Source organism: Mustela putorius, unplaced genomic scaffold (assembly GCF_011764305.1).
Source record: "Mustela putorius furo isolate JIRA1106 unplaced genomic scaffold, ASM1176430v1.1 tig00003834_pilon_pilon_pilon, whole genome shotgun sequence".
NCBI classification, from domain to species: Eukaryota; Metazoa; Chordata; class Mammalia; order Carnivora; family Mustelidae; genus Mustela; species Mustela putorius.
The window spans coordinates 106,230,581-106,243,449 of record NW_025421987.1 but is presented as its reverse complement, the minus strand read 5'-3'; the positions used below and the strand labels follow the sequence as shown (position 1 = coordinate 106,243,449).

Below are 12,869 nucleotides of genomic sequence, written 5' to 3'. Positions count from 1 at the left end.
GGCTAGAGGGGGCCTCACTGGCCACCTGGTCCATAATGCGTATGGACAATATGAGGCTTGGTGGCCTGTGACACACATTTCCCAGGTTAGAGGATCGGTAAATCCTCCAGGCAATTGGCAAACACTTATGGGTCCCCTGTTATATCCCAGACACCATGCTAAGTGCTGAGATTTCCTCCTGTGGTGGGCCAGCTACTGGGTCCCAGGGGAGAGGGGTGGTCCCATCCAGCCCCAGGAGCTGAACCCCAGAGGAGCAGCTTCTGTCCTGGGGAACAGCTTTGCAGTCAGTCTTCCCGGAGTCCTGCTCTACCTCTCTGAGGTCGATTCTTGCCAGAAATGATGGAACCTCCACTTTCTCCAACAAGATGGCTTGAGCATGCATCTAGCCCACGATCCACAAAACAGCAGAATTCATTTTTTAAATGTAGGTTCATTTTTCTGTTGATGCCTAAACAAGGCACTCCCTGTCACCATAAACTATTGTCAGGCACCACCAAAAACAAACAAACAAACAAATAACACACAAAAAGAGAAGAAGAACTTACCATTGGCAAACCAGGTTCCCCATCTTGCAGAGATAAAGTGGATGTCCTAGAGGATTGGAGAGCCTGGAATCAGGGGCAGAAGTTGGTGCCCACGCTGGTGGGCTGCTCATGCTTCCTCACTGTGATATGGCTGAGTGTGAGGCCATCACCCCCTAATCCTCCTCAACTAAAGGAATCAAATGTAGTACTTTCCTTTGGTCCAGAAAAGGAAAAATTAAGGGATTTAGTTCAAAGTAAAAAATGTCGGCACACTATTGGAGCAATGTAGTTGGTTTCTTGAGAGATAAACATGGAAAAAGTACATGAGCAACTAAATAAAATAGATTACAGGACAATTTGTGAATTCCAAATTCAAGCATGCCTCTCAGAAGTGTTTGCTGAAAAGACATGGACAGTTCGACAAGCTGAGCCAGCTGCTGCCCGGAGGTGCTTGACCACCAGCTGAAAGGAGGGGTTGAGGGAAGCATAGGCACCTAGAGGTAGGAGCTAAGAAGAGTTAAGAGCAGCTCTACAAGCGTGGCTAAGAACCAGGTAGTCCTGAGTTCTAACCCAGCGCGACTGCCAACTGTCTGTTGTGTGATCTTGAGCTTGTTACTTAACTTCTCTGAGCCCTACTTGCCTTGTTCACAAATGAGCAAACAGTAATAGTACCCATCTCATTGGTTTGTGGTGAGAGGTTAATGGACTAGTGCAAGCAAAGCATCTGGCCTATTGCCTGCCTACAGGATGCACATGAGAAACAATTACTGCTTAAACTATTGTGGACTTTGAGTGGTTTGTCAATATTCATGAAATGCTTCATTAGGTATAAATGAGATAGTATACAGCACATGAGAAGTGCTCGAACAATGCTATATTATTATTATTTTATTTACTAACTAAATATTTATTTACTAGGGAAAGGTGCATGGATCTCCCCAAAATTAAATATAAGCCATGAACTTGATCCTATTAAGACTCACAGCTTAAAGATGAAGCCAATCCAAACCCCTATTCTAAACACATTACTTGGATTCCTGCTTGGGCAGATATTTGAAAGTTATTTTGAGATCACCCTTCTTAAAAATTCATGACATTAAAATTCAAACAGAGGCAGAAAATGGAAACTCAGGGGAAAAACATCAGAAAACCCAGCAAACCCCACGTCTTTCCGATCTCAGTGGGTGATCACTAATTTAGGCAGAAAGCTCCACAGCATAACTAAAGCCCCATATAGTGTATGCTTGGTGTATTCAAAAAAACAACAGAGGAAAGTTCCAGTCCACGTAGGGTCAGGGACACACGGAAGGGGCTGCTTCAGAACCCAGAGGTGAAGAACAGGGCACAACACTTCGAGGATTGTCCAAGTGGGAGAGGCCATTGGGGATGAGGGCCACTGCATAAAGCAAGTGAGATTAAGCAAGAAAATATCTAGGTAGGCGCTTGCCAAAGACTTGGGTAAACTTGAGTGTTGGGTTTTAAACACTTTTATTTAGTCTGTCCAACTATTTCAAGAACTTGCCTTCTGTGACGAGCTTTGATCTGTGAAATGTTGCCCTAACACTAAAGTGCCTTTTTTGTGTGTGGCTTTCTCCCTCCCAGAGACCTCCTGAGAATAGGGGTCACCTTGGCAGGTCATCAGAAGAAAATCCTGAACAGCATTCATTCTATGAGGGTCCAGATGAGTCAGTCACCAACGGCAATGGCATGAGAACTCTCATTTTCTGGGGGGAGGAGAGGAAGGAAAGGACCAGGCTCAAGAGGACACCAGAGGTTTACCACTGTGGAATGTTCTGGAAAGATGGGCTTCTTGACTGAGAAATGCATTACATCAGTGAAGAAGAAATTGGACCTGTTCTTAATGGGCAACCTTCACTTCTCAGTGACAGAGCATGTTTCAGATGCTGTGGGAAACCCAATCTGTGATCCTAAAAGCACGAAAAGGTGACGTTCAACGAAAGTGAAGACAAAACAATATGCATCAGGGGAACCAAGAGTAAACTCGCTCCCCCCTCGGGGGTCTGGAGTCACCCATCCACAGGAAGAAAGGGAAGGAGGTAGAGGGAAGAAACAGGCAGTTTTCCATTTTCTTCCTCACCAATGACATTCTTTTCTTTTCTCCTTTTGTACTCCTCCCCACGAGCCCTCTCCCTTCTCCCACATCCGTTTCCCTTTGCTCATGACTCGTGTAGGGAAGTTCCTTCAAGCAAACCCCAGCTCCTGAGTCTCCAGATGTCGTTCTGTCAGTTGCCAAAGGACCTTGCTGACCACTGCATGGGGGATCCAACCAATTCAATTAATGTCTTCATATTGAAGAAGAGATGTACCTTCAATTGAAAACCTTGTTTCTCTTTTGTTTGCATTTTCTGCAAAAAGGAAAAAGAAACCACAAATTGGGGAAAAAAAAAAAGAAAAACCTGTTTCTGTGTGCAGGAGCACACACATGTATGTCTGTCTTCTAAAATGACTGTGCTTGTTCGTAACAGATGCAAACAAGAAAGAAGAACCAGGAAGTCTTTGCCCCCCGAAAATCCCAAGGGGCTGGAAAGTGTTGTTGGTTTGGTGTTCTGACTGGCCCAGTTGGCCCATGGGCTCAATGGGGAGAGAGGGCAGGGAGAAAAATAAAATGAAAGGGGAAAAAAAAAACTCTCAGGAGCTTGCAAATTCAGACAAGAAACAGGTGAGTGGTTTGAATTGGAGGCAGTGTGGGCCATTCTAGAATGATACTGACTGATTAGTTGTTCTTGGTAACATCTGAAGAGAAGGAGAAGGAAAGTGTTTCTGGAGAATGTTCTTCCACATCCCTGAAATCTGCAATTCAAGAGATGGCAAGGGAGAATTCTTCTTACCTGATCTGTGGACTGGCGTAAGCCGTGTGGCATCCGAGGAATGTTTCAAATGTGTCTGTGTTTCTCTGCATTCCTTCTTGTACCTCATTGTTCAATTCGCTTTTGTAAATTCCACCTAACATTTAAATATTTTTAATTTCTCCTTTTCTCTTAATCTCCTTGCTAATTTTATCTGTCTAATTAAAATGAGCAGAAGCATGTCTGGGTTTACATAGAATGGTGTCAGAGTGTGTGTTCTCAGACCCCAGTGGGTCCATCCCCAAGTTCTAGGAGAATCCTTAACAGGTGTCCTTCTTCCCCACAAAGGGGAGCGAAGGAATACCTTCTGTACCTTGTGATTCCCAAGAAGCAGAATATATTAGACTCTCTCTCACTGATGGAACCCAAAGGGAGAGCTGAATAAAATATGAGGTTTTGAAGCCTCAGATATGCAGCTTACGAAGCCACTGGCAGATAGATATAAACAATCACCAGTAATAGACCATCAGCCCTGATTTCAGTTTGCATACTGCATTTGGGAAGTTCATATCCAGGCCAATTCTGTAAAAACCACTGAAGCCTATTTTAGACGGCTTGCTTGTGCTATGTCTGTGAACACGCAGTTGGGTGGGTGGGGGGGACTTGAGCCAGTAAAAGGAGCCATGCAGCTTACTGAATGCAAATTTAAGGTGAGATGAGCCTTTTCCCCCAGTCTTAGGAAACATTGTACAGGGGGAGGTCATACCTTCTGAAGACCCTTCAGAGAGGTTCCTGGGCCTAGGAGTACAGCTCTGATGCCAGGGGGCCCCATCTCAATGCATAACCCTTGTGCTTATCCCCTGGAGTCTAAGAGGAGATGGACAGAACTGTCTTAGAGGATTTGTCTATGGTTGCAAAGGGCCCCAACCCAGCCATGTAGCAAGTAGAAGAGAAAACTTCCTCTTATTAATAGCTTGCCAATTCCATGCACAATTTGCTAATTACCCCCAAAGACCTCAATCCATGAAGTGTCTTACAAGTCTAGGCAGTTTGGCTAATCTACTCTTAATTTTCCACAGGAGTGAATTTTAACTTACCACCCAATTCCTCACACAGCATCTTTAACCCAAAAATTCTCACTGTGCCTCCACCAATGCCAGCCCACCTTCTGACCGTCCACAAAGCAAGGTCAAGGTGAAGGTCGTGCCACACCCTTGGGTTTGGTTTCATTGTAAGATCCCACCGAGAAGACAGAGAGTGAGGGGCAGGGGGGAGTTCTGTAGCACGGGGTCCGTCCTTAACCTCTCTGAGCCTCTGTTGCCTCTTGTGTCTAATCCGATAGTAGTATCAGCCTTTGATGGGGCCTAACACTGCTAAGCAGGTTCTGTCTGCCAAGTGCGGTGAAAGTACTTTACATCTACTAACTCTCTTCCCCACAAGCATCTTGTAAAGTGGTAGCTGGTAACTGTCCACCCCTAATTTTCAGATGAAGGAACAGAGACAAGAACCTTCCGGCATTACACAATGGTGGAGTAGGGATTTTGACTCAGGCAACTGGGCTCTTGTTCTCATCACGATCCCACTGGGTCTCGAGCTTGAACATGCATTGGCATCGCCTGGAGAGTGTGTCAAAACACGTACCACTGGGCCCAACCAGTGAGTTTACGACTCAGCAGAAATTGCCTGGTGGTGCTGCTGCTGCTGGTCCAGGGACCACACTTTGGGAATCTTGGCATTCTACTCACTGGAATTAGTAATCAATGTAAAGTTCTTGACCCTGGCAGTGATAGCTGTTAAAGCTCTTGAGCTACCCAGAAAGAGAGGAATGAACCCTCGCCCTCCTCTTGGGCACAAAGCGAAGGGGGAGGCTGGTCTCCTGCACAGAGGTATCTGGCCCGTTGACAATTTGGAGCCAGGAAACTTTACTCACACCCTCAGAAGAGCTCCTTGGGGAGAGTGCTCACTGGTAGTGAGATCCCAGGCTTCTGAATTTCGGTTAGATCTGCTACTTTTGCATCTGGCAGATGAACTCCAATTCAGATGGTTTCTTTAAAAAGCACTTTGCCCAGTGGTGGTGGCCTGTGGCCCTCTGAGTCAGGCTAAAAAGACAGAAACTATGGCCATGCTGGTAGCCCAGGATATGGCTGACAGAGGGGGCTTCTCTGCCAGGAACATCCACAGCCCCCAAGGATCATGTGAGTGAGGACTGCACAGAAAACAGTGGCCAATGTTTCCCTAGTGCTCCTGGCCCAGGGGTTATGGGAAGGGAGGTGATTTACGGGAAATCCTTAGAGACTATGACCCAGCTCTCTGCGCTATCTCCCTGGCCTCCTCAAATAAAGGAAGGCAGGGTTGTAGCAAGTAGATAAATCTACAGAGCAGGTGTTTATTTTATCCTCTGGAGATCACTGGAGCTCGGAGATGTCAAACAGGTACCTATACCACCGAAATCACATGTCCGCTCTCACCTACCACCTCTCCATGCCCCCACCCCCCACAAAGTTATGTGTGGAGCTGGGCCAGTGAGGTAGGTCCCCTAGGATCATTGAAATTGCTGAGGTTCCCAAATAGAATGCAAATCGAGTAAGGACAGAAGTTACCCTGGGCCATGCTTTTGTGAATAGAACAGAAACCAGTGAGGTTTGAGAACTAGAACGCCAGGAATAGTCAGGGCAGGAAGAGTGAGACATCAGGCAAGAGGGTGAGAATCTACAATGTGCAGTTAAAAACACAGGATTCTAACAGCTAGATTTTGTTCTAAGAAGACCTTTGTGAGCTAGCTTGGGAACCTCATTACCATTTCAGAAATGATAATGACCTTGACCCCAACTGCGTAAGAGTATGATTAGGTCCCTGGCAAGTGAAGCAAGGAGAAGCACGGGCATGATGGAGAACTAGCAGTAAACGTGAAGAAGCCAGGTTTCTCTGCCAGCAAGAAGGTTCAAAGCATGCTTAAGTTCCACGTCACAGGGAGTTCCGCACTCATTGAGATGCCTTGTTGTCCATATAGAAGTTTCTGGGTCATTTTCAAGAGTAGCCAGAGGTTTTTGTACGGTCTAAGATATCAGTAGGGCTGGAGGTTGGTCATGGGAGAGGGGGCTCACTGAAGCCACAGAAGGGTCATCCAAAGGGGGGACAGGGTGGCTGGATCACACCAAAAGGTTATTCAAGTTGATCAAGGTCAGATGGGAACTTTGTTCACCACCAGGGAATCCCTTAAGACTAGAGATCTCCCAAATGAGAACTGCTCACCGGGCTCTGAGAACCAACTCTCAGTCCCTCTGAGAGAGTGCCAGCCTAGTGGGGGGCAGGTGGGGCTTGATGTGTTCTGCAGATCCCGCTGAAGGGTGGGACCACTTTGAGCAGAGGTGAATGGACCTCCATGATACACCTGGGAGAAAAGGAGAGCTCTCTGTTCCTTTCCCCTCACCCCTGCATCCCTCCTGGGCTGACCTTGCTATTGCAGGCCCTTGCTATTGCTAGGAGTCATGACTTGGCACCCAGCATTCATTCTCTTCCAGAAACTTCTGGCAATCCCCAGAGTGAGAGTAGACTATAGACTCAGGTCATGTCCTAGTCACCTCTATACCCGGCACGCAGCACATTGCCTAACACATGGCAGGTGCTCAATATGTATTTGGTGGCTTAAGTAAATTTGAGTTGAGAAAGTTTTACATATCATTATTTTACCTACAGAAGTCCATGACCTCAAGCAGCATCCTTTTAAAAAAATTAATCCCTAGGTATTTAGTTGCAATCTTTCTCAACTTATTCTTAGCAGCTGTCAATTGTAAGCTATTCTAATTTTAGTTTTGCAAAGTTTAACACACTCATCTTCAACACTGTCCGCATCTTTCACACGATGTCACAGTCTTCCCCAGAGGACTGGCCGGGGAAAGCAGCAGTCCACCGAGTGTCAGTCACTGGGTACAGCAATGCACACAGCCCTGTCCTCGGTACAACAGAGGCAAATAAGAGGATCAATGGAGGGCAGCCCATCCTTCTGAAAGTAGAACCAGGGTTCCTGTCTTGCAAGGCTGATATCTGGCTGGGCAGAAAGGATGGCGGGACTTTCTTCCAAGAGTGTTTTGCCTTTCAATATCTACTCTTCCTCCAAGATTCCTGTAGTCACCTTTTCCCCAGAGGGGGGAACAATTGAATTAAGGAACTAAAATTACGGACAGACAAACCACTTCCAAGGTACTGAGATACTAAGCCCATGCTATTTTGTTCTTTTAAAATATAAAGATTCTCTTCTCTCTAGTTTTCTTTTCTGCTATTTAAATTCAGATTTGCATGTACATTAAGAAAAACGAGAGCTCTGGAAATGGCTTTCTGACCCAGAATAGGTGACAAATTCCAGTTACAGTCATTTTAGCAGGACTCAACTTTGTACATGACTTCAACAGAGAAATAGACAGAGCTTTGGGAGCACAAAGAACTGTGCTGCCATTGTCCTAGCATCCCTGAAGGCGGGTCTGCTAAACTGCAAGCAGAGTGAAGCACTTACCAACTGGAGAAAGGAGATGGGAGTGGTAGAACTGGTCTTGTAGGTGGAGGGAACAGAATGGACAAAAGTTCCAAAGCCACAAAGAAGGTGGCGTGTTTGTGGGATGATAGGCTGTTGAACAAGGCTGGAGATTAGAGTGCTGAACGTGTGTGCCTGGAGGGGGAGGCAGGGGCTAGATCATGAAGGATTTTATATGGCATAAGGAATCTGGATATTTTTCTGAATGCTGTTGGTGGAAAGTGGGTTAGAGCAAGGGAAGTGTATTTTATATAAATCACTCGGGTTACAAAATGGAAAATGGAGTGGGGGTGGGGTACTAGACTCAGTTCTGGGAGGCTAAATAGGAGAGTGATGTGATAACGTAGGCAAAGGATGATGATAGCCCGGGTGAATGAGTGAAGTAGCAGTGGGGATGGGCTGATTTAAGAAACATGAAGAAGGTAAGATCAATAGAAGATGAAAGGGGATTGGCTGTCAGTGGAGAGGAAGGGCAGAGTCAAAGATGACATCACAAGTTTCTGGTTTGGGCCACTGAGTGCCTTTGTATACCATTCACTAAGATAAGGGATACACAGGAGGAAGAATTTGAGGGTGGGGGAGAACAATATGAATTTGAATTGCCCATGGGCCATTGGATACAGGGGTCTATAATTCAGCAGAGCGATCTGGGCTGATGACGCAGATTTGGGAGTCATCCTTTATCCAGATGGCCATTAAAGCTGTGGGAGTGGAAGTTTTTACTGCATGAGAATGTAAGAGTGAGGAGAGAAGTGGGCCCCCATGGAACCCTGAGAAACAGCCAGATTTAAAAGATATCCGGGCAAAGGGAGGCTCACAGAGGCATCAAAATGGAGCCACTGCAGAGAAGGAGGGAAGGCCAGGAGTGGGCAAGGTCCGTGGAGACAAAGGAAAACCTTTCAGGGGAGACAGTAGCCCCAGGGCCCAGCCCTGCCAAGGAGTGACAATACAAGGTAGAGGTTGAAAAGCGTCCACAGATTTAGCTGCCAGAAGTCATGGGTGCCCTTCGTAGGGCAGCTGCAGCAGAAGACAGTAGCTGGATTGAGGAAAGACGGGACATCACAACCTTTCAAGAAGCTTGACTTCAAAGGGGAGAAGAACATCAGGAGGTAGCTGGACTTCCTCCCCTTTTGGTGATTGTTATTTTGTGGGTTTTTTTAGTGGGAAAAACTTGAGTATGTTTGAAAGCTACTGAAACAGAATCCATGAAGAGAGAGAGAGGAGGGTCACCGGGAGAGTGGGCCGGGAAGGCAGGGAGAGCCACAGGGGGAGGAGCAGCTTAGATGGCACAGCCCGTCCAGTTGGAATTGGAGAATGAACAAAAAGGAGGATGGCATGAGCTCCTCGCAGAATTCCGGCTCACTGTCCAGCTTCCTCACAGTCTCCTCATTACTTAGTTCCCACAGCCTCTTGTGCAGACCGTGGAAGAGCCAAGGTTGGACCCATGGGCCTTGCCATCACAACCTAGCATGACAACAGGCATTCCTGTTTCTGATGAAGGGGATGCACAGACAGTGTCAGGGTTGACTAAGAAATGAATAGGAAGCATCCCAGTCCCCTTTCTTGCTCAGAATCCCTCTGGGGCTACCCCCCACCAATGGGACTTTGACCCCTCACCAACAGGACAAAGTTCAAAGTCCTGACCACGAAAGGGAGGCCCTCTCCAACCAGACTGCCCACCAGCAGACACCTGCTGTCTGTCCAGAGTCTTTCCAACTGTACTCACAGCTATTCCTGTTCTGGGGACTCCCCTGACTCTCCCCTCCCCCTACCCAAGCCTTTAAGCCCATCAGGCCCCAGCTCAGGTGTCATGGGTCTGGTGAAGGTGTACCCAGAGAAAGAGGCTGGGCTAGGATGGTAGTGAGAGGCCACAGCTGGTCACCATGGGATGGGAACCAGGACAAGTTCATGGACATCCTAATACATGGAAGGGCCTGATGACAGGACCAACCAGGCGGACAGTGGGATTGGGATATCTGTGCTTCAAGGTTAGGTCTTAGCCATAGGGCAGAGCCCAGGATCAGGATCCCAGACTCCCAGGAAATACAGTAGTGGGATGGGGAGCAGAAACTGTTAATAGCAAAGCAGAACTCCACACATTCATTCACCCAACATGTGTGAGACTGCTACAGGGCCAGGAAGGCAGGTCCGATGGTTCAGGGAGGACCCTCAGCTTTTCTGCTCAAGCTTGGTGCATGCTTGGGCAGTTCACCAGCCTCTTCAGCTGCTGCTTCCTCAGCACTCACGTGGGACAGACCCAACTAAACCAGGTGGAGATGTGGTTTGTTCTTGAAGGATCTCACTGCTGCAGGTCACAGTCCTGACTGGTCCTGAGTGTACACAGCAATTTTGACTTGTTCAGCTGCTGGGGCAAGTGTTGAATGAGCGGGTGGGCAGCTACACGTGAGCTGGGGACCCTAACTGCTCTCATCAGGAGCATGGGCGAGAAATAAAGACTTCAGAAGGTATCCCACATCTAAGCTGTACAAACCAAACACACTGCTTCCAAATCTGAGCAATCAGCCCACCTCTTCCTGGATTGTTGTGGTTCCTTATTAACCTTCTGAGACCCCCCCCCACCCCAGCCCTGGCCCCATGTTGAAACAATAGGCTTGGTGAGAGCCCAGCCCTGCTCCCCCAGCATGCACCATGAAAGGTCCAGACCCAGGACACAGAGCATGCAGGTGCCTGGTGTTCAAGGCCTGTGAGCTTTGGCATGTCAGCTGGGCTTCCACTGTTTGATCACAGACATCTCCGGGATCTCTGACCACAATAAGGAGATTTTCAGAAGCAGATAAGCTGATTAGGGCTCCCATACCATATTTCAGTCTGGCAGTGAGAGCTGGGAGTGTTCTACATTTAGAATCTATAGTGAATCTTTTCATCAGCTAATTAAAGGAGGTGCTCCTGGGGTAGGGGCTGGAATGATGGCCACTTGAGAAGTTCTCAAAAATAATAATCATAAATTTAATTATGTAATTGGTAATAGAAATTTCTGCTTTTTTTTTTTTGAGTGTTTGCTATGAAACAGGAACACTCGGTATTTATATAACTGGTATTATTATGCCCATTTGAAAAGTAGTTAACTAAAAAGGCTCAGAGAAGTTCCAGCTGCTTGTTCTAGATCACACTGAAGAGCCAGGATTTGAACCCACGTTATTTACCTGGAGTGTGTTCTCTGAATCATTCATCATTCTGCTGCCGAGACATCTGGGAATTTCTCCTGGTCACCCCCCGTCCTGGCACATAGCAGAGGTGACTTGTTTATACTCTGAGGCTCTGCGTCTGTAAAATGGGGGTAATATTATCTATTCCACAAGGTTTTTGCAAGGGTGAGATGAGGGGCCACATATAAATCACTTGCTCTAGTTCTCGGTTCTTTAGAAGTACTCAATAAATAGTAGCTTTCAGTTAGTTTATTTTACTTTTGGGAATTTGGGACCATGACCTAAAAATAGAAAATGAATTAGTGCCTGAGGTTTGTTGTAAAAAGTCTTCTTGCTTTCTGATAAAGGTCAATCTTTAACCTCTGTGGATTGGGGTTTTTTTTTTTTTTTCTTAAACTTCAAAGTTGCATGTATCTGTCATCTTAATCATTTCTGCCCTTCACCTTGCATGTTTACAGAGATTGGAATCGAGCTTTGCCTTGCTCCTGGGTGGATTTCCAGGCTGCCTGTCATATTGGACCAATGGTTGGGTTCTGGAAGCTTCTCCAATATGTTGCATAGGCACTTACTTTCTTATTCTCATGGGCCAGGGGCCTGTCTTCCTGACACTAAACCAAATCTCTTCTTTGTATTAAAGTCCAGTATTGGGGCCTATCAGTCAATAGGGGAGGTTTCTTCCACTCATAACTTTTCAGAAATTTTTTTTTTTTTTTTTTTTTTTTTAATAACCAGAAACCCAGAGGCCAACCTGCTGGGTTTCCAAAGGAGTGCTGAATGTACCAATGGCAGGCAAGTGGGCTTTAGGACATACATGTCCAAATTCTTCAAATAATAGTTATACATATGTTTTAATGTGCACAACGGAAAAAATATATCACATAAAATACATCATTTTTCACATGTATTATGATGTTTCCTTTCAAAATAAATTTATTCAAGTAAAACAGTATCTTGTTTTTAAGAAAAAAGTAGCAATTAAATGATAGTACAATTAATAGTGGATATGGCAAAAAACTAATCATGAAGGAGAGGATTGAAAAGCAGAGGCTAAGAGACCTCTGAATCCTTCTCACTTCTCTTTGCATTTCTCACACCCCCCCACACACATACACCTCCCACAACACCCATTGCCCTGCCAATTGTCCTAGAATTTTGGCCGGAGCAACCCCTGACCTGTCTCTTCTCTCACCTGGTGGCCTCCTGGACACTCTTCAAGCCCCAGCTCCATTCAGGGGCATCCTGAGGTCCTCCACGTGGGTCTGCTGCTTGTCCTCAAGGCCCTGAGTGCCCTGTGCTTCTCACCATCATGGTGTCAGCTGTCTGTATTATGATGCTCTGTTGACGCATCTGTAATCCCACCATCCCAGACTGGGAACTTCTCCAAGCCGGGGAGGATGCCTTCTTTATGGCTGAATCTGCAGGCCTGGTGCTCAGCCCTCACACAGTCGATCTGTTCAATAAATGAACTAATAACTGAATCCATGCCCCTTTGCCATCAGTTGCCTCCAACAGGGAAAGCAAAGGCCCAAAAATACATATGGATTACAATGATTCTTCTTGAATTTTACCTCACCCCAGGCTCAAGGTTGGGCCACTTCTCCTACAAGTCTTTGGAATCATGTTTACACCACCTGCTCACTTGGTTTTATTTGTGCTTTCACTCAAGGAAAATGCAGCAGCTGAGCAGGGCACCTGGTGACGGGTCTCCCTGCAGAACAGAGCAGATGGCACCAAGCCTTGAGTCCACCTCGCTCAGTGGGGGGAAAGGTTGCTTGGCTCAGTGGTGACCTCTTGTCTTACTCACAACCTGATATTTTCCAACCACAAAGGGTCCACTGCAACT

The 12,869-nt window shown here is 46.5% G+C and overlaps 1 protein-coding gene across 1 annotated transcript in view; it reads left to right on the top strand.

The window, feature by feature from the left end:
* The window catches only part of EPHB1 (EPH receptor B1), a 419,614-nt gene extending 416,043 nt beyond the window's left edge, over nt 1-3,571 (top strand). The window contains exon 16 of the mRNA XM_004762462.3: nt 2,127-3,571. Within this exon, the coding sequence (XP_004762519.1) occupies nt 2,127-2,235 (109 nt within the window). The 3' untranslated portion in view covers nt 2,236-3,571. The remainder of the gene's footprint in view (nt 1-2,126) is intronic.
* The last annotated feature ends 9,298 nt before the right edge of the window (nt 3,572-12,869 follow it).